This window comes from Salmo salar, chromosome 05 (genome assembly GCF_965601325.2).
Source record: "Salmo salar chromosome 05, fSalSal1, whole genome shotgun sequence".
NCBI classification, from domain to species: Eukaryota; Metazoa; Chordata; class Actinopteri; order Salmoniformes; family Salmonidae; genus Salmo; species Salmo salar.
This window is the reverse complement of record NC_138295.1, coordinates 71,520,242-71,534,760: the sequence shown is the minus strand read 5'-3', so window position 1 is coordinate 71,534,760 and position 14,519 is coordinate 71,520,242. Positions and strand designations below refer to the sequence as shown.

The window sequence follows — 14,519 nt, the reverse complement described above, 5'->3', positions numbered from 1 at the left end:
TTGTAATCACGTTATAATTTGTTTGTATGTACAACTGATTTACTTATGTGTAACTTCATTATAGGCTCCATTATTTTCAAAGAGTTTCTTTAATAGGCAATAATTCTTCAAAATAATTTGTTTTCTGAGCGTGCTCTATTGGGAAAAGATGGTGAAACACGGCGGATCTAACAACCTTTCCTCCAGCCCAAATCTACTGGAGGGGAAGTTGGAGTAGGCTAAAGGTCACATTGATAATCCACTTATTGAGTCGACAACGACAACACAAGAGCAACAGGATAGAGCAGTGTTTCCTGAACTCGGTCCTCTGGACACCAAGGGGTGCACGTTTTGGTTTTTGCCCTAACACTACACAGCTGATTCACATTATCAAAGCTTGACGATTAGCCAATTATTTGTATCAGATGTGTAGTGCTAGGGTAAAAAACAAAACATGCACCATTTGGGGTCCTTAGGACATAGTTTGGGAGACCTTGGGATAGAGAGATAAGTCCTTAATAGATGGCAGAGGTGTGGGAGGTGTCTCCAGACTCAGACCACATGGAGCTCCTCCGGCTGGCAGTCTGCAGCCTGACTCCACTCTTCAGCTTGCAGCCCAGGGACCTCAGCATGTCCAGCAGGTGGTGCCGGAACTTCACCCCCACGAAGGCGTAGAGCACAGGGTTGAGGCTGCAGTGCAGGTAGCCCAGAGAGGAGGTAGCCGTCAGGGAGATATCCAGGGCTTTACGGCTCTCGCAGGTGTCCACCAGGGTGCTGTTGGAGTAGAGGGTGTCCACCATGAGGGTGATGTTGTAGGGCGTCCAGCAGAGGAAGAAGACCAGCACCAGGGCCAGGATGACTCGGACGGCCCTCTGCTTCTGGAGGCCCTGGGAGCCACGCTGCAGCCGCAGCAGGATGCAGGAGTAGCAGAAGAGTAGCACTGCAGATGGGAGGAGGAAGCCCACCATGTGGTAGAGCAGGCGGGAGGCCAGGCGCCAGTCAAACCCAGACTGGGAGAGAGACGGGTAGTTGTGGACACACTCCTGTTTGTCTCGTCTGGTGTCCCTCACAGACTCCAGGAAGTGCCAGTCGGGGATGGAGAGGAGGATGGAGAGGAGCCACACAGACAGGCAGCTGGCCTGCACCATCCAGGGCTTCCTGCGAGAGTACATCTGGACTGCGTGGACCACGGACAGGTAGCGGTCCAGACTGATGCAGGCCAGCAGGAAGATGCCACAGTAAAAGTTGATCTGAGACAGAGACACCGAGACAGAGGGAAACATGACTGTTATACAACTGTTACAAGGTTCAGACAAAGACTACTGCTGTAATTGGGTATCTTGATAACAATTTCGTTGCAGTTTATTTCTGTGTTATTACAGAGACGTATACTCTTGCTTCTCAGACCAGCCCCTCCCCTCCACCCCCCTTACTGTGAATATGGCTCCAGTGATCTTGCAGAGGGGGGTCCCGAAGCTCCATTCCCCAGTGGCCTGAGCAGCCCAGAAGGGCAGAGTGAGGACCAGCAGGATGTCAGCCACACAGAGGTGCAGGATGAAGGTGTCAGTCACGCTCCAGCCACGCCTCCTCTGGACCAGAACCAACAGGACCAACCCGTTACCCAGCAGCCCCAGAACCAGTGTCAGGGAGTAGAACACGGGCAGGAACACAGCATCAAAACTCATACCCTCCTCCAAGCTGCACACCTCCCCAGTAGAACAGCACGTGTCACTGGTATCGGTGTAGTTATTATACTCGTCATAATAATTATCGAGGTCACCGCCAGATATGGTAATTGTAAATTTCTCACCATTAGCCGTGAGAGAATCCTGTAAAGGAAACAGAACAAATTCAGTTTTACATTCAGTTTGATTTAGGCTTCACGGTGTGTGAGTAAAAGTGCCAAAACTATTGTTTTTCCTGGAGTGTTTCACCAGTAGGATTTATGTGGCTTTAGTATGATATATGTGTGACAAATATATTTTCAGATGACTGGGACTGTATGACAAATGATCATGCAGACTGTTCCATTGTGCACCCAAGGGGGCGCTGTCTACTGACTGATACAGAAATTAGTTGCCTCTGGTTCGTTCAGTCATTCCTATGGGGGAAATTAATGGGGAAAGAATGGGGTTTTGGGATAAACGCCGAAAATAAGGTACAGAGATCTTATACCTTTTGTTCTATGAGATAATATCTAACAGTTAACATGACCTTTCGGGAAAATGTCTTTATTTGTTTGTTTTTATTACATAAATTATTCAGAATTCACAAAAGTGATGTTAACTGATGAAGATGATCTCACAGAACAAAACATATAAGATCTCCTAAGCCTGTGTTTACCTTCGGTGTTTAACCAACCCCCCACCCCCCACCAAATAAATAAAAAACATTTCCATATGCTTTGGCCATGGCGGAGTTAGTGCTTACAAAAAGACGCCATTACTATGGAAGAGCCGAAGTGAGAACAGCAGAGGGAGCACCACGCCATCCACATCGACGGGACAGTAGTGGAGAAGGTGGTAAATTTAAAGTTCCTCGGCGTACACGTCACAGACAAACTGAAATGGTCCACCCACACAGACAGCGTGGTGAAGAAGGCGCAACAGCGCCTCTTCAACCTCAGGAGCCTGAAGAAACTTTTACAGATGCACAATCGAGAGCATCCTGTCAGGCTGTATCACCGCCTGGTATGGCAATTGCACCGCCCTCAACCACAAGACTCTCCAGAGGTTAGTGTGGTCTTCACAACGCATCACCGGGGGCAAACTACCTGCCCTCCAGGACACCTACAGCACCCAATGTCACAGGAAGGCCAAAAAGATCATCACGGACAACAACCACCCGAGCCACTGCCTGTTCACCCCGCTATCATCCAGAAGGCGAGGTCAGTACAGGTGCATCAAAGCTGGGACCGAGAGACTGAAAAACAGCTTCTATATCAAGGCCATCAGACTGTTAAACAGCCATCACTAGCACAGAGCGGCTGCTGCCAACATACAGACTCAAATCTCTGGCCACTTAAATAAACAGACGTAATAAATGTATCACTAGTCACTATAAATAACGCCACTTTAATAATGTTTACATATCCTACATTATTCATCTCATATGTATATACTGTATTCTACACCATCTACTGCATCTTGCCTATGCCGCACGGCCATCGCTCATCCATATATTTATATGTACATATTCTTATTCATCCCTTTACATTTGTGTGTATAAGGTCGTTGTTGTGAATTTGTTAGATTACTTGTTAGATATTACTGCATAGTTGAAACTAGAAGAACAAGCATTTCGCTACACTCGCATTAACATCTGCATGTGACCAATAAAATGTGACTTGATTTGAACACCACCAAAACAATAGCTATTCAGGTGTCACTATCACTGGTTAACACTTGATCTGATTGCCTTGCAGTGAATTTACACATAACACAAACGGAGCCCCATACATTTTCAATGAATGGAAGTGAAGTGGGCGAGGGGACCGTTGGGCGATGCGAGCATGAGTGATGGAGTCTGAACAGGGCGAAACCAAAGTTTGATGAAGCTGCCCATTTTGCTTCTCTTCCATTGGATATGAATGGCTTTCTGTAGTTTCATCGCCAACATCGTCTTCAGTTAACCCTATCAGTCCAGAGACCCCAACAAAAATCGGCTTTTATCTGCATGTCCAGCCCTTATATTCTTCCTCACAATGAAATGTTTTAACATTTTATTTTCAGGACAACCAGGGCTATAAGTACAACACAAAACTATTTGACATAAACAACTACACAAACACATGTTTTAAACTCTGCTAAAGCAAAATAAACACATGAAAAATGAATTTATATGAATGCTGTAAGTACAGAATGTTTGCTCACTGGGAAATTAATATCTAGTCAGTGACAACTGTGTGGAGTTCAGAGTTGTCACAGCAACTATGTTAGCTTATTACAGTATTATAGACACTATGTCCTGGGATTCACTATGATCTTCTATGTAGAAGAAACCCTTATGTTTTAACGACTCTTGTGTAGCTTGTGAGCGTCATAGAGCAAAATATGTTACGTGTGTGTTTGTGAGAGTTTCAGTTTTTCATAGATCGCTTTTACATACATTTTTGTAAAAAGACCAGCGATCCACCCTTGTCTCACAAATGCCACTCAACCCATGTTAATGGTTGGTATCTATCTATAAACAAATCTAATGGTACAACCCAGAAGTCTGTAGCTCACACAATGTTTAAAAGGGGTTAGATGTCCAAAACATACTATGAGAACATTTACATTTTACATTTTAGTCATTTAGCAGACGCTCTTATCCAGAGCGACTTACAGTAGTGAATGCATACATTTCATACAATTTCATTTTTTTTCTTTTTTTTTCTTCTGTGCTGGCCCCCCGTGGGAATCGAACCCACAACCCTGGCATTGCAAACACCATGCTCTACCAACTGAGCTACAGGGAAGGAAGGAGAATATAGTCACAATATTTTCAGATGCACCCCAATAATGCAACTGTGAGTCAAAATATTGGTGCGTTATTGTGGAACATCTGAACATCTTAACAAAATGTGTGGGTACTGTCTTTCTTTTCACACATATTATATACCCTGCACTGCACCTGTGAAACATGCTAAATGCGATGTGGGGACACTACCTAAAGCCTTATCGGTGTTGTCAAATGTCAATAACTTATGGCTTTCGGTATCAGAAAATCATCTGTCGAGATTATGCCATTTCAGACAATTCAATTTGACTCTATTCAAAGACTGTTCACACCTACACTTAATGTTAAGGTGCTTTTCTTAGGTCTGACTCAAATTTAGAACATTTTTTCAGTGCATTTAACTAATTGAAAGCCTATTGTTATTAACAATGTGCATTGTGAAAAGTAATATAAAATTGCTTATAATACCTTTAATGCTCCCAACATATTTATTTTAATAAATAGACAAATAAAATAAACCTGTACCCATTTGTACAAAATCAATGTTGTTATTCAATGTGATAGTGAATATTTTGTATATGCAGTTGAAAAATGTGTATATAGGGACACTTACCATGCCTTTAAATGGTATTGATGCAGTCTATCAATCAGTTTCCACAGAGATTAATGGCTGGCGCTGTTGTGAGCATAATGTCAAACATAACTGCTATTTTCAGTAAAGGGGAGGAAACAAAAGAGAGGAAATAAGCTCAAAGGCCTTCATATGTAATACAGGCCCAATGTTGATCACAGATTTGTATCAGGTTTATCTGTGAATGAGCATTCATTTGTATTCATTATATTCCATATGCCTTGTTTTCCTGTTGTTTGTAACGAATGTGTTATTCATTAAAACACATTGTTGAACGCCATAACCAAAAGAAGAGAGATGAGAATTTAAAAAAAACATTGTTGGCTTGCACATTCTAACACAAAGGTGAAGGATAGTTAGATCCTGTGCTGAGGTTGGCACAATTAACCACAGTCACACTGAACAGACTCCACCTACCCCAGAGTGGGAATTACGGGGGACTAAACCCCCTGAATGAGCGATAAGCACCCTTAAATGCAACAAAAGTCAAACTTTGGGATGTCTCTAAGTAATTACTGCTAATTTAACCATTGTCCAATTTGTTTAAGATGCAATTTTGTACTGCTACAGTGGTAAATATGAAAATCTAATTATTCCAAATGAAACGAACACTCCAAACTCTCTGTCATAGTTGTAACATTGTTTTTCCCTATGTAGCTGCATTTTTCATCCTGGGACAATCACGTACTTCAGCCCCTTTTCAGGTGTCTTGAGTTTGCTTTTTTCAAAAATTGAAAATGTATCAATTAATTCAGGCAACAAAAGTGTGGACCTAATGACAATCGTCAAATGTGACTTTTTAGCAATGTGTAACAATTGTGTCTTTCCATTCATCAAATGGCAGGTGCACACAGTGCACTGTTTGGATGCTGGACAAACCTGAGCAAGTAGCTTTTCTAAGTCATTTGTTTTGACAATCAGATGAAAATATTATGACTGGTTGTGTTCATGCCACATTAAAAAGGTCACACATTTTTACAGTTAAATTACGTCTTTCCCATTAGGCCCATGAAAAAAGAGATATAATTCGCACTAACTCTGCCACAGACATATGGCATCTTAAATGTGGAACTAGTATTATGACATTGTGATCGCTAAGGTTTTCATTATGAATGAACCAAATGTTCCTTATCTTGATTTCAACGTATTTGATTAAAAAAAAATCTTATCTTACTTTCTAACCCTCTTTACATCCTTTTTCTACTACTTTCTTTCATGTTGTGATCCACACCGAAGTCATCAAACCACATCACCTGTCTCTCGCACACACACACACACACACACACACACACACACACAACACACAACACACACACAACACACACACACACACACACACACACACACGCACACACACACGGCTTGTTTCAGTGTCGGTCTCTGTTCTTCTTGTCTGGTCTGTGCACATGGTGTAGTTGCAGTGTTTTTTTCACACCTTTGCAGCGTCCGGTGCAGCTGTGGTATGTGAGGTGAGCTATCGATAGAACAAGCTGCATGTGGGACACAAAGAGATCTCATCTTTATATCTGTGCCATTATAGCGTCTGTGACAGCATGGCCAGTGCATAGTGGAAGCCCTCAATGGCAATGTTGATTCTAAAACAGGTTATATATACAGGATGAGTCCTCTATATATTTCTATAATGGGCCCTAAACTCTGCTCTTCTCAGCACTGTTCACATGCAAAGACACCCAGCACCAACCCCCAACCACACACACACACAGAGAGATGCACAGATGCACTCACAAAATTGGATATCAATGTATTCTAAACATTTTTGTGGTCAAACAGCCTGATTGATATATTATGACTTATTAGGGAAACAGCGGTTTTCCCAAAATAATGTTTCCTCTTTGTTACTGTGTAGCAACGTACGGTGTTTCACATTGTTATTGTTCTGGGCTGATTGACAGTTAAATATACAGTGAGGGAAAAAAGTATTTGATCCCCTGCCAATTTTGTACGTTTGCCCACTGACAAAGAAATGATCAGTCTATAATTTTAATGGTAGGTTTATTTGAACAGTGAGAAACAGAATAACAACAAAAAAATCCAGAAAAATGCATGTCAAAAATGTTATAAATTAATTTGTATTTTAATGAGCGAAATAAGTATTTGACCCCCTCTCAATCAGAAAGATTTCTGGCTCCCAGGTGTCTTTTATACAGGTAAGGAGCTGAGATTAGGAGCACACACTTAAAGGGAGTGCTCCTAATCTCAGTTTGTTACCTGTATAAAAGACACCTGTCCACAGAAGCAATCAATCAATCAGATTCCAAGCTCTCCACCATGGCCAAGACCAAAGAGCTCTCCAAGGATGTCAGGGACAAGATTGTAGACCTACACACGGCTGGAATGGGCTACAAGACCATCGCCAAGCAGCTTGGTGAGAAGGTGACAACAGTTGGTGCGATTATTCGCAAATGGAAGAAACACAAAAGAACTGTCAATCTCCCCCGGCCTGGGGCTCCATGCAAGATCTCACATCGTGGAGTTGCAATGATCATGAGGTGGGCCATGTTCTTTACCTGTTTTGTTTTCACCCTGTCCTACAGACCAGGTTCCCAGAACGCTAAGGCAGACGCACTGTCCCGGATGTATGACACGGAGGAGCGGTCCATAGATCACACTCCCATACTTCCGGCCTCTTGCCTGGTGGCACCGGTGGTGTGGGAGCTGGACGCGGACTTCGAGCGGGCGTTACGTACAGAGCCCACTCACCTCCAATGTCCAGCTGGGCGTCTGTACGTTCCGTCTGCTGTCCGCTACCGTTTGATCAATTGGGCCCACACATCACACTCCTCTGGTCATCCTGGCATCGGTCGGACAGTGCACTGTCTTAGTGGGAAGTACTGGTGGTCCACCTTGGCCAAGGACATGAGGGTTTATGTTTCCTCCTGCTTGGTGTGCGCCCAGTCCAAGACCCCTAGGCATCTGCCCAGAGGGAATTTACAGCCCTTACCCATTCCACAACGGCTGTGGTCGCACCTATCGGTGGACTTCCTCACGGATCTTCCTCCCTCACAGGGTAACACCACAATCCTGGTCGTTGTGGATCGATTCTCTAAGTCCTGCCGTCTCCTTCCTTTGCCCGGTCTCCATACGGCCCTACAGACTGCGGAGGCCCTGTTAACACACATCTTCCGGCACTACGGGGTGCCTGAGGATATAGTGTCTGATCGAGGTCCCCAGTTCACGTCAAGGGTCTGGAGGGCGTTCATGGAACCTCTGGGGGTCTCGGTCAGCCTTACCTCGGGTTTTCACCCCGAGAGTAACAGGCAGGTGGAGAGAGTAAATCAGGATGTGGGTAGGTTTCTGCGGTCTTATTGCCAGGACCGGCCGGGGGAGTGGGCGGCATTCATCCCCTGGGCAGAGATGGCCCAAAACTCGCTCCGCCACTCCTCCACTAACCTCTCCCCCTTCCAGTGCGTACTGGGGGATCAGTACTGGCACCTTGCCATCAGAGCCAGATCGAGGCTCCTGCGGTGGACGAATGGTTTAAGCACTCGGAGGAGACCTGGGACGCCGCTCATGTGCACCTGCAACGGGCCGTGAGGTGTCAGAAGGCGAGCGCCGACCGCCACCGCAGAGAGGCCCCGGTGTTTGCACCGGGGGACCGGGTCTGGCTCTCGACCCGAAACCTGCCCCTCCGCCTGCCCTGCCGGAAGCTGAGCCCTTTGTTTGTGAGGCCATTCAAAGTTCTGAGGAGACTGAACGAGGTTTGCTACAGGTTACAGCTTCCCCCCTGATTACCGTATTAACTCCTCATTCCATGTGTCTCTCCTCAGGCCGGTGGTGGCTGGTCCACTCCAGGAGTCTGAGGTGCGGAAGGTTCCTCCGCCCCCTCTGGACATCGAGGGGGCCCCGGCGTATGCTGTTCGAGCCATACTGGACTCGAGGCGTCAGGCGAGGGGCCTTCAGTACCTCGTGGAGTGGGAGGGGTACGGTCCGGAGGAGAGACGCTGGGTGCCGGTAGAGGACGTTTTGGACCCTTTGTTGCTGCGGGAGTTTCACCGTCTCCACCCGGATCGCCCTGCGCCTCATCCTCCGGGTCATCCCCGAGGTCGGTGTCGACGCTCGGCTCCAGCCTGTCACGACTGTCACGACTTCCGCCGAAGTCGGTCCCTTTCCTTGTTCGGGCGACGTTCGGCGGTCGACGTCGCCTGCCTTCTAGCCATCGCCGATCCACTTTTCATTTTCCATTTGTTTTGTCTTTGTTTTACACACCTGGTTTCAATTCCCCAATTACATGTTCATTATTTAACCCTCTGTTTTCCTCATGGTTTTTGTGTGTGATAGTTTTATGTATGTTCGGTCCATTATTGTGGGCTCGGTATTACGACATGTTATTGGAATATTTGAGTAAAGTTACGTGTGTTACTCATCTCTGCTGTCCTGCGCCTGACTCCTCTGCACCAGCAACACCCAGACCACTACATTAGCCTATATGTTTGCTAGCCCTATTGAAATGTAGCCATGTAGCCTCTGTTTTTGTCATGCTAGCTAATAAGTGTGTGTGTTTGTATGAAAATGTACAGTATGTTCCCATTGGTTTACTTATCCATTCTACCTACCTCTTTTAACCTGTTGCCAAGGAAGCCCTCGACATACAGATGTAGGATCTTAATTTGATCACCCTTTTGTTGCTGAGAATTGTCCTGGACAACAGGAAATGCAAACTTGTAGTGCATGAGGCTTAAAAAGACTTATAAAGCTTGGATTTCCACTGTGAAGTTTCAGACTTGATTTGCCCTTACGAAAATGTATCAACCCCTACACAAATGTCCATTAACTATAATACAAATAATTCACATTTCCTGTTGCTGCAGATGTATTTTCCTGCTGTAGCAAACTAGCTCAAATTAAGATCCTACATCTGTAAGAAGACTGGAGGCCATTGCTGATAAAATTAACATTGTTTATCAAATGTTTTTCTGTTGTATTATGTGACCTCTGTTAGCAGATTATTGATAATGACTTATAATTGATAGTTTTTTTGTGCTTTTCTTTATTTTCTAAGAAGGTTACGTGGTGGAGAAATGTGTCTGCAAGAAAAAAAAGAGGATCTGAAGATAGCTCTATCAAAGCTGCATGAAAACAAGGCCTCAAAGGGACTTAATTTTATTAATACAAAGTGCTATAAAGTTTGTATAAGCGTATTATTTCTTGTTTGATGATATAACTACAGTTAGAAACAACATGTGCACCAGTCTAGTAGTTAAACAAGATGTCAATAGTGATTTTGAATAAGCAAACAGTAGTAAATGTTTTTAATAGTAATTCAAAAGGGTTTATGTAGGAAAGGAAAAAGGATCAGGAGCAATTCAGTAGTGACAACACTAAACACACAGATGGCACTGGCAGTAGTATAAATAGGGATTGAGTAGGCATACAGCAGTAATGTGTAGGCATTGTGTAGTAATTCAGTAGTGAACATGTAGGAATTGTTTATGTATGTGTAGGTTTTAAGTATTAGATACCCAAAAGCTCATTAGTTACACAGTAGTCACTAAGGGAGAAATATGTAGTGACTTAAATAGGAAATATGTAGGGTTCACCAGTTGTAAAATGTCCCAATTTATCATTACATAAATCACTACACATCTCAGTATCAATCAAGTAGTATAAGCAGTAGGTTTTGTGTAGATCTTGTGTATTACTTTTTGAGGAAGATGCTGCAGCTTTTTCAAGAGAGGGAACATGTGGCCGCTGGACACTGTTTCCCATGGGACTGGAGAAGCTTACTGAAGAAGTAAAGGGGTAGTCTGTAATAAGTGTCATGTGAGGACACATACTGGTATAAACCACCTGAATGACTGGTGGTGCTAGTTGTGTAACCTACTTACAAATGCTGCCTGCCAACGATTGTATGAATGTGTTGAGGGTAAAAGTCATGAAAACATAATTGAGCCACAAAAACTGCAGCAATGTTATTTCTTACCAGAGATGAGTTTGGAAGTGTCTTGCCTCTGCAATCAGCAACTGATGGAAAGGTGGTTGACTTACTCTTTTTATGGCAGAGGTCCCGTAGGCCAGAGAGGTGTGAATGGGCCTAGTCACCATCAAACAAAAGGTTTCACTCAAATCCATTTAGGCAAGAGTAATGTATTACAGGATTTCTGATTAGTTGAAACAATAAAACTTGGCTTCATCATTGCTGATGAATGCATTTGGATACCCATGATGTTACACCTGTGTGTACCGTAACAAGTTTGACTGAGTACACTACTTCCATGTCGTATGGGAACTGAAATGTGCTAATAGTAAAAAGGAACCTCTTTTACAGATGTGTTTTGACTTACCAGTTCCTTGAACAACATGGGCTGTGATTTTATTTCACTATGGTGACGATAAGCTTGACCAGCAAACAAACCGTATCTACAACTACACAAATAATAGGACTGATTTTGACAGAGTTGAAAAGGTTATTTAATATATAGTAATACACTTATAGTAATATATAAGCGTTTTGTAATTGGTGTTCACACTACATACTGGGCGAAAACTGGTTCAATCAGCGTTGTTTCCACGTAATTTCAAGCAAAAAATGTAATGTCATGATGTTGAATCAACATGGAAAACTGATTGGATTTACAAAAAGTCATCACCGTAAGGGAATTCTGTTTCTTTTTCACCCAACTTCACCCAACAGGGTGACATTTTTGGTTGATTTCACATTAGTTGAAAACTCAACCAAATGTAAATCAAAACTACACGTTGAACTGACATCTGTGCCCAGTGGGTAACTTTTTTTGAGAGAGAATAATACTGAATCACAAAGCATTATATGTCCTCTAATCATCTGAACCCAGTTAAATCTGGCACAGGTGTTGATATCCTTGCTATCAATTACATTCTGATTATTCAGCACCCTTGTTTGGGCTGTTCTGACCAATGCAGCGCCCCACCATACGCTGGCCTGCATAGGACAATACAGTACATTTTACACACACACACACACACACACATGTCTTATTCCAAATGGCTTACCTGGTGGACATTTGTTGCTGCACCATTGGATTACCAAGCATACTGTGTCTCCTTGTCGCACATGAGGGATTGGACAAGAGAGAGGAGAGAAGGGAGGGATAGAAAGATGTGGGTGATCCACCAGAAGAGATGCATCTGAGAGGAATGAAGAGAAAAAGAGGAAGACAGTCAATATTTACGGGATATTTAACAAGAACTTCAGAACATCGATATATACTGCATTCATAAAAATACTGTATCAAATAATACATTGAGGGAAAAAAGTATTTGATCCCCTGCTGATTTTGTACGTTTGCCCACTGACAAAGAAATGATCAGTCTATAATTTTAATGGTAGGTTTATCTGAACAGTGAGAGACAGAATAACAACAAAAAAATCCAGAAAAACTAATGTCAAAAATGTTATAAAATTATTTGCATTTTAATGAGGGAAATAAGTATTTGACCCCTCTGCAAAACATGACTTAGTACTTGGTGGCAAAACCCTTGTTGGCAATCACAGGGGTCAGACGTTTCTTGTAGTTGGCCACCAGGTTTGCACACATCTCAGGAGGGATTTTGTCCCACTCCTCTTTGCAGATCTTCTCCAAGTAATTAAGGTTTCAAGGGTGACGTTTGGCAACTCAAACCTTCAGCTCCCTCCACAGATTTTCTATGGGATCTGGAGACTGGTCTGGAGGTCTGGAGGTCTGGAGACTGGCTCCAGGACCTTAATGTACTTCTTCTTGAGCCACTCCTTTGTTGCCTTGGCCGTGTGTTTTGGGTCATTGTCATGCTGGAATACCCATCCACGACCCATTTTCAATGCCCTGGCTGAGTGAAGGAGGTTCTCACCCAAGATTTGACGGTACACGGCCCCGTCCATCGTCCCTTTGATGCGGTGAAGTTGTCCTGTCCCCTTAGCAGAAAAACACCCCCAAAGCATAATGTTTCCACCTCCATGTTTGACGGTGGAAACATTATGGGGTCATAGGCAGCATTCCTCCTCCTCCAAACACGGCGAGTTGAGTTGATGCCAAAGAGCTCCATTTTGGTCTCATCTGACCATAACACTTTCACCCAGTTGTCCTCTGAATCATTCAGATGTTTATTGGCAAACTTCAGACGGGCATGTATATGTGCTTTCTTGAGCAAGGGGACCATGCGGGTGCTGCAGGATTTCAGTCCTTCACGGCGTAGTGTTACCAATTGTTTTCTTGGTGACTATGGTCCCAGCTGCCTTGAGATCATTGACAAGATCCTCCCGTGTAGTTCTGGACTGATTCCTCACCATTCTCATGATCATTGCAACTCCACGAGGTGAGATCTTGCATGGAGCCCCAGGCCGAGGGAGATTGACAGTTCTTTTGTGTTTCTTCCATTTGCGAATAATCACATCAACTGTTGTCACCTTCTCACCAAGCTGCTTGGTCTTGCAGCCCATTCCAGCCGTGTGTAGGTCTACAATCTTGCCCCTGACATCCTTGGAGAGCTCTTTGGTCTTGGCCATGGTGGAGAGTTTGGAATCTGATTGATTGATTGCTTCTGTGGACAGGTGCCTTTTATACAGGTAACAAACTGAGATTAGGAGCACTCCCTTTAAGAGTGTGCTCCTAATCTCAGCTCGTTACCTGTATAAAAGACACCTGGGAGCCAGAAATCTTTCTGATTGAGAGGGGGTCAAATACTTATTTCCCTAATTAAAATGCAAATCAATTTCTAACATTTTTGACATGCATTTTTCTGGATTTTTGTTGTTGTTATTCTGTCTCTCACTGTTCAAATAAACCTACCATTAAAATTATAGACTGATCATTTCTTTGTCAGTGGGCAAACGTACAAAATCAGCAGGGGATCAAATACTTTTTTCCCTCACTGTATATTATCAACAGATAAGCATTGCAATTGTAACGAGTGTGCTGAGAGTCGGGAAGCAAGTTCAGGGAGTGAGTGTTTTAATAAATAAAATAAACACGAAACAAACGTACCGACATGAACACATAGTCAATAACACCTGAGGAAAGAACCAAGGGGAGTGACAGATAGAGAAGATAATCAAGGAGGTAATGGAGTCCAGGTGAGTGTCATGAGGCGCAGGTGCGCGAGATGTGCGGGATAATCAGCAGCCTGATGACCTAGAGGCCGGAGAGGGAGTATACATGACAGTACCCCCTCCCTGACACGCGGCTCCAGCCACAGGACGCCATCAAAGAGGATGAACCAGGGGTTCAGGAGCGGACCGGCCACCCCTGCTGATGCGCAAGAACCTGTCATGCCAGCTGAGGCGCGGGAACCTGTCGATTCAGCTGTGGCACGGGAACCTGACAGATCGGTTGAGGCAGGGGAGCCTGGCGATCCGGCTGAGGCATGAGAACCTGACAAGCAGATGGAAGCAGGAGAGCCAGGTGATCCGGCGGAGGCATGAAAGCCAGACGAGCCGGCTGAGTGGGGGGGGCCCGACGAATCGACTGAAGGGGGCAAACCCGATGATCTGGTTGAG

General features: G+C 44.1%; 1 protein-coding gene across 1 annotated transcript; it reads right to left on the bottom strand.

Moving 5' to 3' along the window:
• On the bottom strand, positions 1-5,125 carry cxcr3.1 (chemokine (C-X-C motif) receptor 3, tandem duplicate 1). Its single transcript, XM_014201358.3, has 3 exons — positions 5,033-5,125; positions 1,413-1,808; positions 1-1,229 (listed from the first exon to the last, which is right to left on the bottom strand). The coding sequence occupies exons 1-3, from the start codon at positions 5,033-5,035 to the stop codon at positions 495-497; spliced, it is 1,134 nt and encodes a 377-aa protein (XP_014056833.1). The 5' UTR covers positions 5,036-5,125; the 3' UTR covers positions 1-494.
• Positions 5,126-14,519: the final 9,394 nt, after the last annotated feature.

What these genes read in the sequence shown, in the direction of transcription:
- cxcr3.1 (XM_014201358.3), bottom strand. An exon ending in TCACTGGAGCCATATTCACA is followed by an intron (nt 1,230 to 1,412) that starts GTAAGGGGGGTG and finishes TCTCTGTCTCAG; the next exon opens with ATCAACTTTTACTGTGGCAT.